This window comes from Notamacropus eugenii, chromosome 5, assembly GCF_028372415.1.
Source record: "Notamacropus eugenii isolate mMacEug1 chromosome 5, mMacEug1.pri_v2, whole genome shotgun sequence".
In the NCBI taxonomy this organism is placed as follows: domain Eukaryota; kingdom Metazoa; phylum Chordata; class Mammalia; order Diprotodontia; family Macropodidae; genus Notamacropus; species Notamacropus eugenii.
The window spans coordinates 241,535,428-241,549,339 of NC_092876.1; the positions used below are offsets into that span (position 1 = coordinate 241,535,428).

The 13,912-nt window shown below is 37.6% G+C and overlaps 1 protein-coding gene across 10 annotated transcripts in view; it reads left to right on the forward strand.

The window, feature by feature from the left end:
• The window catches only part of OSBPL6 (oxysterol binding protein like 6), a 265,398-nt gene that overhangs the window by 233,703 nt on the left and 17,783 nt on the right, over nt 1–13,912 (forward strand). For all 10 annotated transcript variants that reach the window (XM_072612433.1, XM_072612440.1, XM_072612438.1 and 7 more), the window contains 6 exons: nt 4,784–4,871; nt 5,718–5,971; nt 7,090–7,227; nt 7,583–7,646; nt 9,862–9,940; nt 12,711–12,855. In XM_072612433.1, coding sequence (XP_072468534.1) covers nt 4,784–4,871; nt 5,718–5,971; nt 7,090–7,227; nt 7,583–7,646; nt 9,862–9,940; nt 12,711–12,855 — 768 coding nt within the window. The remainder of the gene's footprint in view (nt 1–4,783; nt 4,872–5,717; nt 5,972–7,089; nt 7,228–7,582; nt 7,647–9,861; nt 9,941–12,710; nt 12,856–13,912) is intronic.

Genomic DNA, 13,912 nt, shown 5'->3' on the forward strand with positions numbered 1-13,912 from the left:
AAACAATCCCTATTCTCAGTGTGCATGCATTCCTTCTGATCCTCCTTAGTTGGGCAGGGGGTGGGGTGGGGGTGGGGGTGCCAGGGTGAAGAGTAGGGAGGGAGCCAAGGACTTTATTTCTAAACCTTTCTCTCTCCCATCTCTACTCCTTTATTGGAAAAAAAGAAAAGACAAACAAACCCATTGTAACAATTCAAAGTGAAGCAAAACAATTTCCCACACTGGTTATTTGGAAAAAATATTGTTTGCTTCATTCTGCATCTTAAGACTGTCTCTTCTCTTTAAGGGAGTGTCTACCATGTTTCATCATTGGAACTTTGGAATTGCAGTTGGTTATTTCATTGCTGGTCATTTGATTGATCAGTGTTTTTTAAGTATTTTAAAATTATTTTTCTTCACAATGGTGTTATTAGTATATAAATTGTGGTCCTAGTTCAGCTAACTTCACTCTTCATCAGTTCGTACAAGAATCCCGTAACTTCTGCAAAGCCTTCCCTTTCATCCTTTCTTATAGCACAATAATTTCCTAGTACATTCATATATCATACTTTGCTAACCTCTTCTCCAATTAACATCTAGTCCCTTCGTTTCCAGTTCTTTGCCACTACAAAAAGAGCTGCTAGTAATGTTTGTACATAGATTGGGGTAGAGGGTATTTTAAGTCTTTTTCATATATGTGCATATTTTTGTACATGATTATTTTTTTATACGTCTTTACTAAACCCACTAAATTATAAGGACCATGAAGGCAAGTTCTGTCTTATCTAAACTTTGTTTCTAATCCAGTGCCTAGAGAGTGCTCTGCATGTCATAGCTGTGAAATAAAATGTTTGTATGAATGAATGAAATGAGTTTTGTCATGTGTAATTGCAAAACTGGGTCTTCACCAAGTCCTCCTAATATCTCTTTTAGATACAGGGGTGATCCTGGGCTCTCAAAGATTCCTCCAATGAGGCTCAAACTTTTGCAGGTTTTATCATTCCTTATTCACAGGAATAGAAAGTTTAGTGCTTTCTTAAAATAATTGCTTTTGTTTCTCTCATACATTCCAATTAAACTTATTTCTGTACAGGCAAATAGGTGGAATAGGCTACTGTATTAGCCAAATTACTATATATTGTCACTGAATGTGTTGCCTCCCCCCACTTTTACTGTAGTATAAGCCCTTTGAAGACAGGGACTGTGTTTTATCACAGTCAATAGTTGGTCAACAAGCATTTGTGTTAGACACTGTGCTAAGTGATGGGAATACAACTTGAAATGGAAAATAGGTCCCTATCCTCACAGAGCTTGCTGTGTTCGTCCTTCGTTTTCAAGGAAGACCATGACATCAAAGAAATGATGACATGACTTGCACTTGACTTTGTTTTGAGTGAGGGAGAGCTGTGCAGGTCACCAACCTCACTTTCTCCTCCTGAGCCATCTGGATCCAGTGACCAGATATTCATCAGGATGACTGGAGATGACCCAGGATGCAATGGGAGACCTTGGCCTTTTTAGGCTCTGCCTTTTCACCTACTTACTTAGAGGGAGGTAACCCCCATTGAGTGGATAGGTCTCTTTAAGAAGTAGTCAGGGAATGGCACTTTTAATGAGCCAAAGAAAAAAAAAATAACCAAATCAAACTGGGCCATATCCAGTCATCCTGATGAATATCATCATCGAGCTTGTATTCTAATGGAGGAAGACAACCATAAAAGGCACTGAAAAAAGTAAGGTTGGGTCATGGACAGTGTGGGAAGGTGTTGTTGAAGCAAAGCTACCCAGTGAGGGGAAATATTAGAAAGTCCAAAGTCTAATGTGTAGAGGAAGGGAGACAAGGCTGGTCTGTCTACCCTCCTTAAAAGGAGGTTCTGGGCAGAGCCCTCCACTCAAAGGGTACTAGTTGGAGTGGGTGGAAGCCTAGGGGACAGCCTCGAGAGGAATGAGGACTGTTCTAAACTCTGTATCTGCTCTAGTGCCTAACACAGTAGCCTACACATGGCATGTGCCTAATAAATGTATTCAAGTGAGGGAATGAATAAGTTTTGACATTAAAGATTGCAAAACTGCATGTTCCTATTCATAAGTAGAAAATGCACTGTTTTTTAATGTAATTTTCATTGTTCCTCCCACTCATTCCAACTAATCTTGTCTCTGTGCCCTTGGAATTTCATGTGTCACTCATTGCAGAGCTCTTTAAGATGTGTTTAGTAACAAGTCGGATAAACCTGCAACAAATATCTTGAGCATATTGGTTTGTTTTTTTGGCTGGGATTGCTTGTATTTATGTATGTTATATGTGCATGTCTCTGATTCTTATCACCAACTATTACTGCTACTGCTGCTTCTGTGATAAGTAACTGTGACCACGGAGGTTGAGTGCTTGTTCAATTTATATATTCTCTTACTTTGTATGCTATGTTCTGTGGTTCTGTTGTTTAGGAAATCAATTTTCCCTGAAGTCATATAAATCCCACACATTTATGTAGAACAGCATTTTCTCTGGAGGTCGCTAGGTAGATAATTAGAAAAGAGACAATTTATTCCTTCTCTTGTTTCCTTTCTTTCTTAAATTGAACGAGATAATATTTGTAAAGCATTTAGCACAGTGCCAGACACATAGTAGGCATTATAAGTATTTATTCCTTTCTGTCTCTCTTCCTTCTCTTTGTTTCATCAATCCATTTTATCTCTATCTATCTATCTATCTATCTATCTATCTATCTATCTATCTATCTATCTGTCTATCTATATCTATCTGACATGGAGTTCTAGAATGGGAGGGCTGTGAGGGACTTTAGAGAACATCTGGTCTAACTTCCCAGGTCAGGAGAACCAGAGATTGAAGTGTGCCCAAGGTGACACAAAGAGTTTGTCATATATAAACAGAAACATACAATATCACTTTTTTTTCCATTTTAGGATCTCTGTAACCAAAACTTTTTTTCCCCAAATAGGTTAAAAATCTTTGATATTTTACTTCTTTCATTGATCTTTATATACATATCCATGTGTATTCAAAACCCTAGGTCTTTCTGGGAAACAAGTCAATTCAATCCAATATACATGCATTAAGTGTCTGCTGAGTGCCTAACACTGGGCTGGGTGCTGGGAATACAAAGACCAAAAATGACAGAGTCCCTGCCAGCAGGGAGCTTGTAGTCTATCTTGGGAGAAACTATATGTACATATACATATCTATGCATCTACTTCCACATGCGTATATGCAATTGTATATTTATATATGTATATATTCATATATGCAAATACATATGTAAATATGTATGAATGAATAAATACAAGATCATTACAGTATAAGCACTAGTATTTTAGGGGATTAGGAAAGCCCTCATGTAGGTGTCATGCTGAGCCAAGCTTTTTGAGTGATAGAGATAAGATAATAATTGCTAATACTTTCTAGATATAGGAGATGTTGAGGTGAGAAAATAAACATCATGTATTCAAGAACTGCAAATAAGCCAGAAAGGCTAGAACAAGGAGGTTGCACAGTAGCACAATGCACAAGAAGCCTGGTCAATGTAGTAAGAATTTGAAAGACCAAACACAGGAGTTTGTATTTGCTCCTGGAGATAACCTAGAGCACTGGATATTACTGCCTGGAGAATTGACACAGGATTTTAGGAACCACTTGTATTTTAGGGAAGTCACTTTGGCAGCTATTTAGAAGGTGGATTGCAGAAAGGAGGAGAATTAAGAGGACAGCATCAGAAATCCCTGAGGAGGACAGGGCGTACAAATGGAGATGGTGGTCAGTAATGTCAAATACTAAAAAAGTCAAGAAGAAGGAAAATTGGGAAGAAGTAATTGGTTTAGCAATAAAAAGAACATTGGTGACTTTGAAAAAAGCAGTTTCAGCTGAATGGTAATCAGATTACAAGAACTGAGAAGTGAATTGGAAATATAAAAGTAGACAAAATTATTAGAGACAGCTTTTTTCTATGTTAGCTATAAAAGGGAAAGGAAGGGAGAGGGGGGAAAAAGAACAAAGTTTAAAACTGCACACCAGAGAATAAAAGAAAACTCACAAGGAAGCAAAGAAAAGATGGACAGTTTTCAACGCAACATGTATTATTTGTCATACAGGCTTTCTTGAAATGAAAATGTCTTGTTACATATTTTGAATCCTCTCATATTCTACTATGCATGCAACATGCTTTTTCTTACTTTGTATTTAAGTTCTAATATTTAAGTTTATGACATATTTTTATTTCTTTTCTCTATTCTGTATTTGTGTTCTGACTCTGGAGTCTAAAATAAAATAAAAAAGAAGTGGAAAAAAATAAAAGGGAGAGGAAACAGAATTCCATAGTTTAAGTGGATAGGGTGGTCAAGGGAGGCTCTTTTTGTAAGGATAGGGGACATCTGGACATCTTTCTATACAACAAAAAAGAAGAGCCAATAAAGTCAGATTAGAAATTAGGAAGGATAGGGAGTGATCCAAGGTATAAGCTCCAGAAAGAGATAGTAAAGGATTGAAATCAAGGATATAAACAGCGATTTGGGAGGATAATGTTAAGAGTTTGGGAGAAAAGAGTTTGTGACAGATGGCCTCAGTTTTTTTCTGTCTTTCCATTGTTAGTGTTTTTCTGGTGATACCCATTTCATATTAATCCACTCTCTCTTGAAAAGAGGAGAAAAGATTGACCTAACTACATTTCCCTTAAGAATAGTGGTTTGGATCCTCTTAGCCATATGTACCCATCTTCCAGGTGTTTTGATTACTCTTTTTAAAGGCTCAATTATTTCCACTTTCTGAATTCCGTCTCCTTTCTCTTCTTAGGCTTCAGATGATGAGTCTTACATCAGTGATGTGAGTGATAATATATCTGAAGACAATACTAGTGTCGCAGACAACATTTCCCGGCAAAGTACGTAGTCTTGTGAACTCTCCATTTGTATATCCAGCATATTTGCCTTTGCTACTATGATGACTTTTCCAACTATATAAATATTGTTTTTCTCCATAATTATCTTTCCAGAGCAGATTCCCCATTGATTTCTAATTTTTATGTTCTGTTAACGTAGCTGGTCCAAATAGTAAACTGCATATTACTGACCCACAGAATTTTAAACCTGGAAGACAACTCAGTAGCCACATAGTCCAACCCATGCCCCAGGCACTAATTCTTACCACAACCTACCCGACAAAAAGTCTATATTCCCTCCTCCTATGGACCTCCAATGAGAGAGAAACTAACCTTTGGATACCTTTAGTTGTTAAAAATGTTTTCTTCAAGGCTGAATTTCTGTTTTTGAACTGTTGCACTTTGCTCCTAGTTCTGCCAAACTGGAACCAAACTGCGAGTCAATTTAATCCTTCTTCAATGTGACTCTTCAAATTCTTAAAAAGTCCCTCAGAATGCTTTTCTGTAAAAAGTTTTCAATGACTCAGAATGGCACAGTTCTGGTTCTTTTTCCCACTCACTGAACTTGCTTCTTGGAAGTCTGTTGTAATGTTACTAGCATATATTTAACACCTGGTAAGTAAATTATGCTCCCATGATGTTTGTGCATTAATGAATAGCCATGTGTTGATACAATAAAGCTTGCTTAAATGTACTTAAGAAAGTACATTACAATGAAGACTTAATAAATACAGCCTTTGCATAACTTATTATTTTTTTTTAAACATGACTTGTCTGACCTGCCTTTGAAAAAATAAGAACAAAACATCTTCCAGTCCAATCCAAGTGATTCTTATCTTTCTCTTCCAGTCCTTAATGGAGAGCTTACAGGAGGTGCATTCCGAAATGGACGGCGAACTTGCCTCCCAGCTCCATGTCCTGATACTAGCAACATTAATCTGTGGAATATTTTGAGAAACAACATTGGCAAAGATCTGTCAAAGGTCTCTATGCCTGTGGAATTGAATGAGCCCCTCAATACTCTGCAGCATCTCTGTGAGGAAATTGAATACAGTGAGCTCTTGGACAAGGCTTCTGAAACTGATGACCCATATGAGCGCATGGTAATGTTTGGTGCCACAAGGCAGTGCCCCTCAAAAAAAACCAAACCCACAAGCTAATTTCAAAGTAGGGCTCAACTAGGCCAGAATACTTAGCCTTGCTGGCTGTTTGTTTGTTTTTTAAATCATCAGCACCTAGATAGCTAGGTGGTACAATGAAGACAGTAGTGGGATGTAGGGTTGGGAAGACCTGAGTTCAGATTATGTTTGAACAATCTACTAGCTTTGAGACTGTGAGCAAGTCATTTAGCCTCAGTTCCTTCTCTATAAAATGTGACAATAACAGCGACTACCTCCCAGAATTATTGGGAAGGTCAAATGAGATAATTTTGCAAACTTCAACATGTAATCTCAGTGCTAGCTATCATCATCATCAATATAATGGTTATTATTAGTGTAGTCTGCCTCTTTGTAGATGTAGAAACACTCCCTCTGTGATTAAGATGGAGATCATATCCTTCTAGTAAAAGGAGGCCAATCCACCTAAGTAAGGGCTTCCCGGATACCTGAGTAAAATAAGGCCAAGTAGGTTCATATCCTTTTGAGAAGGGATTTACTCTAGATAAATTTTACCCCAGCTTAGAAGTTTCCTTAACTTAGTATATGAAGAATTTGTATCCCGTGCAGCTTTAAGACATGCTCAGTCATTCTGTCTGCTTCTCCTGAAAACCAAGACATGCTATTGACTCACACCACAAGGATTTTAGGCCTGGATTGGGCAAGTAATTCATTTCCTCCTTGGCTTGGACTTTATTCCAGTCTAAGGTTGAAAACAATCCTCTCCCCACCCTCAGCCCCTTCTGCTTAAAGCTTCCCCTACCCAAGAGGTCTTCTCTCCACCTGAGCATAATGCTGTGATCACGGGGCCTTGTTCCAAGTAAGAGTTCATCTTGATCATTCAGTTCCGAGGAATTTCTCAAAGTATCCTAGGCATTTTGTTGTCACATTCAAGTTTTTGACCCTTTTTTTCTTTTGCTCATGGAAGAAAACTGTAAACAGATAACAGGAAAACAAAAATAAAATGAGAGGCTTTGTATGACATTTAGAAAATGAGGATGGGGGTGGAACTCACCTGACTACACTTCTCCTACATTATTTTTCTTTCTCAAATGTTTTAACAGGTTCTCATTGCTGCATTTGCAGTTTCAGGATACTGCTCTACCTACTTCAGAGCAGGAAGTAAGCCATTCAACCCTGTGCTTGGTGAGACATACGAGTGCATCCGAGAAGACAAGGGATTCCGTTTTTTCTCAGAGCAGGTAAATCTCCTTTTATCCAGTTCTCTTTTGCACAGGGAGGTCAGTGTGTTATGGAACAGAAATCCTTTAACCAGAAAGCTATGTGAGTCATGTAGGAAGAAACCTCCTGAAAAATAAGTTACATTTAAATGTTGCTTATTAATTCCTAAAACTATTGTGTACAAACCCTCTGTTATTTCAGAGAAGCATTTTACAATTGTTTCATTAAAGTATAGCTGAGCTGAATATCTCTTATCCCATTGGGAGAAATGTCGTTTAAAAAAGAATGTTCACATTACAATAATGCAAAAAAGAGGCATTTTTGTCTTAATTTCTAGATCCTCTGTGTCACTTTTTTCTTTTTCTTTTTAACCAGGTTAGCCACCATCCACCCATTTCTGCCTGTCATTGTGAATCAAAGAATTTTGTGTTTTGGCAAGGTTTGTACTATTTTTTTTATAACTTAAAGGTCACAATGATGAGCAACTGAAAAAGTTTCTCATTTCCAAATGTACTCTATGTAGAGTTTCAACTCTTGATCTCAGAGGATGTTACTAATTGCTGTTGAGTTCAGTTTTAAGTAATTAATTTTCAACCTTGAATTAGGAAGAAATGCAGGCTAGCAGGCAGTTGTACTATCAACTGAGGCATCACTGTTGATACTGTGACTTTGGGCAATTAATTTTATATCCTTGGTGCTTTATATCCTTATGTAGACCGTTAAATCCACTCCCCTTCTCTTATTGTTTGGGGATACTGAAGCTAAAGTGTTCACAAAGATTTTGTAATCTTAAAGGAGATACTCAGCAATGCCTTTTCTAAATGCTGTTTTATTTGCATAAACATCATGATTCTGTTTTCAGTATTTGTAAGGACAATTCAAATTTATCTGTGAAGTCACTGTAATCAAACATTCATTAATCACCTACTATGTGAAGAGCGCAGTCCCCTAGAGGGCATAAAAAGTCTAGATAAGAGACTCACAAGACCTGCCTTCATGGTACCTATAGTAGGGTTGAAGAGTATGGAAGATACCTAGATAGCTGAATTACAAAATGATACATGTAACAAATTGAAGGGAAGGAAATACACAAACACTTATATAGAGCCTACTGTGTGCCAGGCACTGGGCTAAACACTTTACAGACATTATCTCATTGTATCCTCATAACAACCATGGGAGGTAGGTGGTACTGTAGTTGTACCCATTTTTATAGCTGAGGAAACTGAGGCAGACAGGTTTAAGTAACTTATTCAGGGTCACATAGCTAGTATGTATCTGAGGTTAGATTTGAAGTTGGTTCTTCCTGACATCAGGCCACTGTGCCTCCTAGTTGCCTCTAAAGAGAGGTCAAAGCTAAAAGTAACTAAAGGAAAGTGAAGTTAAGGTAAAATAAAGCATGAAGATCACTGATGAATTAGGGTTAATCTGGACCCAGTTAACAAGGTTCGGGCAGAGCTATAAAATTTGCCATTCCAGTGAAAGACAGTATACAAATTAGGCCAGTACCTGTGAATAGAGCCATCTCTGTGTAATATATAATTTAAAAAATCCTAAAAGATGTTGAACTGCTCATATAAACCACCCAAACCTGAAGTATTTTCAAACAGACGAGAGTGCAGAAAGCATAAAATCTCACTTCAAAATACATTTTCAACAAAGAAAATAAATCAGTGAGTCCTGTATAAGAGATAATGAAATATAGTTGCCTTCCTCTTAATAGATCAGTGGGGTACCTGAGGGATGGAGTTTCCTAACTGTTTGCTTGGGCAGGGGGTTGATACAAGGGATGAATGCATGGTTCAGTGTAGGGGAGATATGGAGAGGGAGAAACGTATATCTATAGACAGAGGTAGAAAAAAAAGCAATGGGAGAGACAGATTATATATGCGTGTTTTAGTAATATTCCCATGATAAAAGAAACAAGGCACAAAATGTTCTTCAGAAAATACTTAGCCATTCAGCAAAGGTGATGAAGTTTTGTGATTAAAAATCTACTCTCTCTTTATCTGAATAGAAGAGGGAAATGATTACCAATAGGAACGTAACCCATTTCCTAAGAACAAAGAGAGTCATCATTTAGATATATTACCTGATTAGTCTGTATATCACTTAATCTGTTGAGATGTATGTGTCCCCATTTCTTCATAAGCTTTTAGCATCTATAGTCTCAAATTTTATGTTCTCTCTTCCTTCAAGAATATATTTCATAAATATGAATGATAATACATGGCATTACAATATTATAAACATTTTCGCTGTGCAACTGATAAATGGCATATTCATTTTTTTCTGCCTCATAGTTATCATATATGCCCTTGTCTACTCCAAAGCAGTTGACATTTGCTTGTTCATAGTATACAGCTTTATTTCATTTTATTTGGGGAGAAATATAAAGCATCCATTGTACAGGGGCGTCATTTATATCTTTCAGAGTCATATCTAATCCCTTCATGCTCAAGTAATCTTCAGGAGACTCGTTGCCTTAATATCTGCTATCTTTGACATCATCGGAAGTAACTCTTTCGTTGTTTCCTAAAATGACATCTACCATCCCAGGATACCCATCACATATTTAACTACATAGAGTAGCTGGAGAATAAATTCTTGGAATTGGAGTCTATTTCTCTTTTGTCCTCCACCTTTTCTTTCAGATATAAGATGGAAAAACAAGTTCTGGGGAAAATCCATGGAAATCCTACCTGTGGGAACACTGAATGTGACACTTCCAAAGTAGGTTCCCCTTTTTCTTTTTGCTCTTTCCCTCTCTGGTTTTCTAAACAACAGCACTTTTAAACATTATTGGGGTCAAAGGGACTTTTCTTTTAATGTGGAACTTCTACTGATATTATTGGATGAAAGACTGCATGGTGTAACAGATGGGGAGTTGGTCTTGGAGCCAGGAGGTCCTGTCAAGTTGATGAGCATGTATTGGACACCTACTGTTGGCCAGGTCCTGTGCTAAGACGTGGAGACACAAAGAAAGGCAAAAGACAGTCTCTGCTCTCAAGAAGCTCACAGTCTGATGGAGGAGAAAACATATACAGGACTATACACAAACAAGATATAGACAGAATAAGCTGGAGGTATACTTGAGGAAAGGCACTTAGATTAAGAAGGACTGGGAAAGGCTTCTTGCAAAAGGTAAGATTTTAGCTGAGCCTTGAAGGAAGCCAGTGAAGACAGGAGTTGGAGAGGAGGAAGAAGAACAGTTCAGGCCCACCAATCAGTGCAAATGCCCAGAGCAGGGAGGTTATGATGGGTTCAGGACACAGCAAGGAGTTCATTGTCACTGGATTGTAGAGTATGTGGAAACAAGTAAGGTGTAAGATGACTGGAAAGATAGGGAGGGGCCAGGTTATGAAGGAAAATAGAAATTCACATACTGGGTGTTTGACCCTGGGCAAATCACTTAACTTCTCACTCCTCTAAAGATCTCCAAAATTCTTAAGTTACAGAGGAGGTACCAACCTTCCCTGGTAGAAGGACTTTCCTCATCTAGGAATTCCATATAAAAATAAAATCATAAATCTGGGCACTATCCATGGGGGAGAAAAAGTACTTTGCAAAATCTTAAAGGATTATATAAATATTATTGTGTTAATCTAAATTGATTTTGAAGTGTTAATTTAATTCAAAAAAGCATTTAAGTGCTGATTACATCCAAGGTGCTCTGGATGCAAAGACAAATTATAACAGTGCCTGCTTTCAAAGAGCTGGTCAAGTGTGTTACAACGGGGGGAGGGGGGGGTCCTTCCAGCAGCTGCTCAGATCCCTTCCAACCTCAAATTCTGTGCTTCTGAGGTTTTATTAAACTCCAGGAAAATAATATGTTCATAGCTAAGCAAATGCAAAATAAAGAACATGAACAGAAAATAATTTTGGACACAACGTGGGACATTCAGAAAAGACATGGCATAACAAGTTGAGTTGGGAAGAGAGAATTTTACTCATTTTATGCCTGAGCAAAGATACATAGATAAAAGTTGGGATGTCACATACGTGGGAGAAATAGTAAATAGGCCTGTTTGACTGGAATGTGGAGGCTGTGAATGGAGTGAGTAATGTGAAATAGTTATGGATAGATAAGTAGGAGCCAGGTTGTGAAGGGCTTTAAATGCCAAAGAGAGGAGACTGTATTTGAATATAAAGGGAGTCACTGAAGTTTTTTAAGCAGGGAAGTGACGTGAGTAGGTCTGTGTTTTAGAAATCTTTGTTAATGAACTATGGGAACTTTGGAAATCTGAGGCTCTGCAAACATGTGCAGTAAAACTTTATATCCTAAGCATTTTGTGTTCCACGGTAAAGATGTCCACATCCAAATTAACAAAAGAAAAGTGAATATGTACTGTGTAGTATTGAAATGTGTCCAGTCTGGCCTCCTGTCAGTCCTATTTCTCCAAGAATATGTCCTGTTTTGACCCCCTTGTCCCTAAATGCACTGGGGACAGTTCTGAGAAACTGTTCCTTATTTTGGAAGTCAGCCTAGGGAAACCAAGCTGCTGCCACAGATGCCTGTCAGCATCTTCTAGTGCCTTTGAATAATTTGTTTGTGTAGTTTTGCACTCTTCTCTCTCTCCCCCGCTCCATCATTTCTGCCCTCTCCACTGTCTGTGTCATTTATTTGTACGAGAGACAGGATAACATACTATGCACAGGGCCAGTGTTAAACTCAGGACATCTTGGCTTCAGATTTTGCACTGACATATACTGATTGTGTCATCATGGGTACGTCTCAGTTACACATGTGTTACCAATTTCCATCAAGGAGGGACTTTCCACACCAGTGTAATTATACACATGCACGGGTGTATGTATGTATATGGGCATTTATATAGTTAATTGTAGATGTATAAATAGAAAACTTGTATATGTATAAATTTACATATGTATATGTATAGTTCACTATATATAGATAAAAATTCATGTGTATATATAAATATATACTCATGTACATTTGTCTATGTAGCTAATTTTATATGTTGAGATAGAAATACTTGGTAGAAATAAGAATGTGTAATATGGTATAAGGTGGTACATAGCCTGTGCATTGGCATATTATGTGCATTAGACTATACCAATTCATTTATTTTAATTTGGAATAGTTGATTTTTTTACTAGATTATGTAAATGTATGCCAATTCATGTGTGAGATGAATTCAAAGAGCTATGAAAACATATTTCCCCATATATTTCTTGGAGGAAAAGCTGATAGCCTTACATTATTCTACTCAATTTGCAACAGCTTTGCAGAATTATCTGGGAAAAGTCATTAATTCTTTCCAAATAGTCATTCTCATCTCATGTATTTTGGGTCAGAATCAGAAACTTAGAATCTGCTCTCAGAAAAATCATTGACTACTGAAAAACCTCCGTGGAGAAAGTAGCAGGAAGTCAAATAAGGGGAGAGGAACTTTGGATGAGTAGTTTTAAGTTTCCCTTCGGTGCATAAGTAGAGATGCCTGTGTTTCATTGCTTTAGCAGTAATACACTCTTTTCCTAGGTATGGAGATTACTACGTATGGAACAAAGTCACGACCTGTATCCATAACATACTCAGTGGGAGGAGATGGATAGAGCATTATGGAGAAATCACAATTAGAAATACAAAAAGCAGTATTTGTATCTGTAAACTCACATTTATCAAGGTAAATAATGTGGTCAGGGAAAATAGTATGAAATAAGTCCAGAGGAAGAGACAGGACGTTACATATACATATGTTTTGACTGAGTTGAATTGTTTAAAAAAATAACTTCTGCATGTACTTACTTTCCCCCAGTATCCACTTTCAGCTGATTGAATTTGTGATCTAATGAGTTTATGAAGTCACTGACAGTTTCTAAGGACACTTAAATGTAGCAGTAAAGTATATGCTAGTCACCAATCTCTTACTATCAGCTTATCGCAACCATTATGACCCATGTGGAAATCTGATTAACAGAAAGGTAGACTTGTGACTTCAGGAAGGTAAGTTATTAAAATGACAAATGTGTGAAGCTCTCAAACACCCACAAAGGCATCCTTCTGTCTGATTTGGAATTACTGGTTGGGATACCACAGTTACATGTTGTATTTCTCTGTGTGTGGACTAAAAGCACTACCCTAATACAGAGAATACTCCTTCCATTTGTTTCAACATTTTGAAATTATTGGACAGATCCCAATATGGTGTACAGATGGCTTAATTTTAGTTCATATTTTTCTCAGTCCCTTGCCCCAAGCTCTAAATGAGGGTTTTCTTTCATTTTATGTACCTCTCTTTCTCTTAAGATAACTCTTTCTGAAATAACTTCTTATTCTCCTGTTGGGTGAGGGACCCAGAGCTAAAGAACGAGGTTATGTTTTAACTTAGTGGTGTTCACTAGTACTTTGCAAATAGACTCTGTCAATCCGGAGATACTTATTAAGCATCTTCCACGTGCTAAGCACTGTGCTAGGCTCTAGCAATACAAAAACAAGAGAAGCACTTCCTGCTTTCAAGGAGCTGACATTTGAATGAGGAAGACAATATCTTACACATAAAAATAGCCTTGGATGGGAAGGCAGGAGCAGCTCTAGGGAACTGGAAAGTTCTCCTGCAGAAAGTGTCGCTTGAATTGAGTCATAGGGGAAGCTAAGGACTCCAGGAGTTGCAGAGGAGGAGGAAGAGCATTCCAGATATGGGGATGACCAGTTCAAAGGCCTAAATTGTTAGATTTGAATGG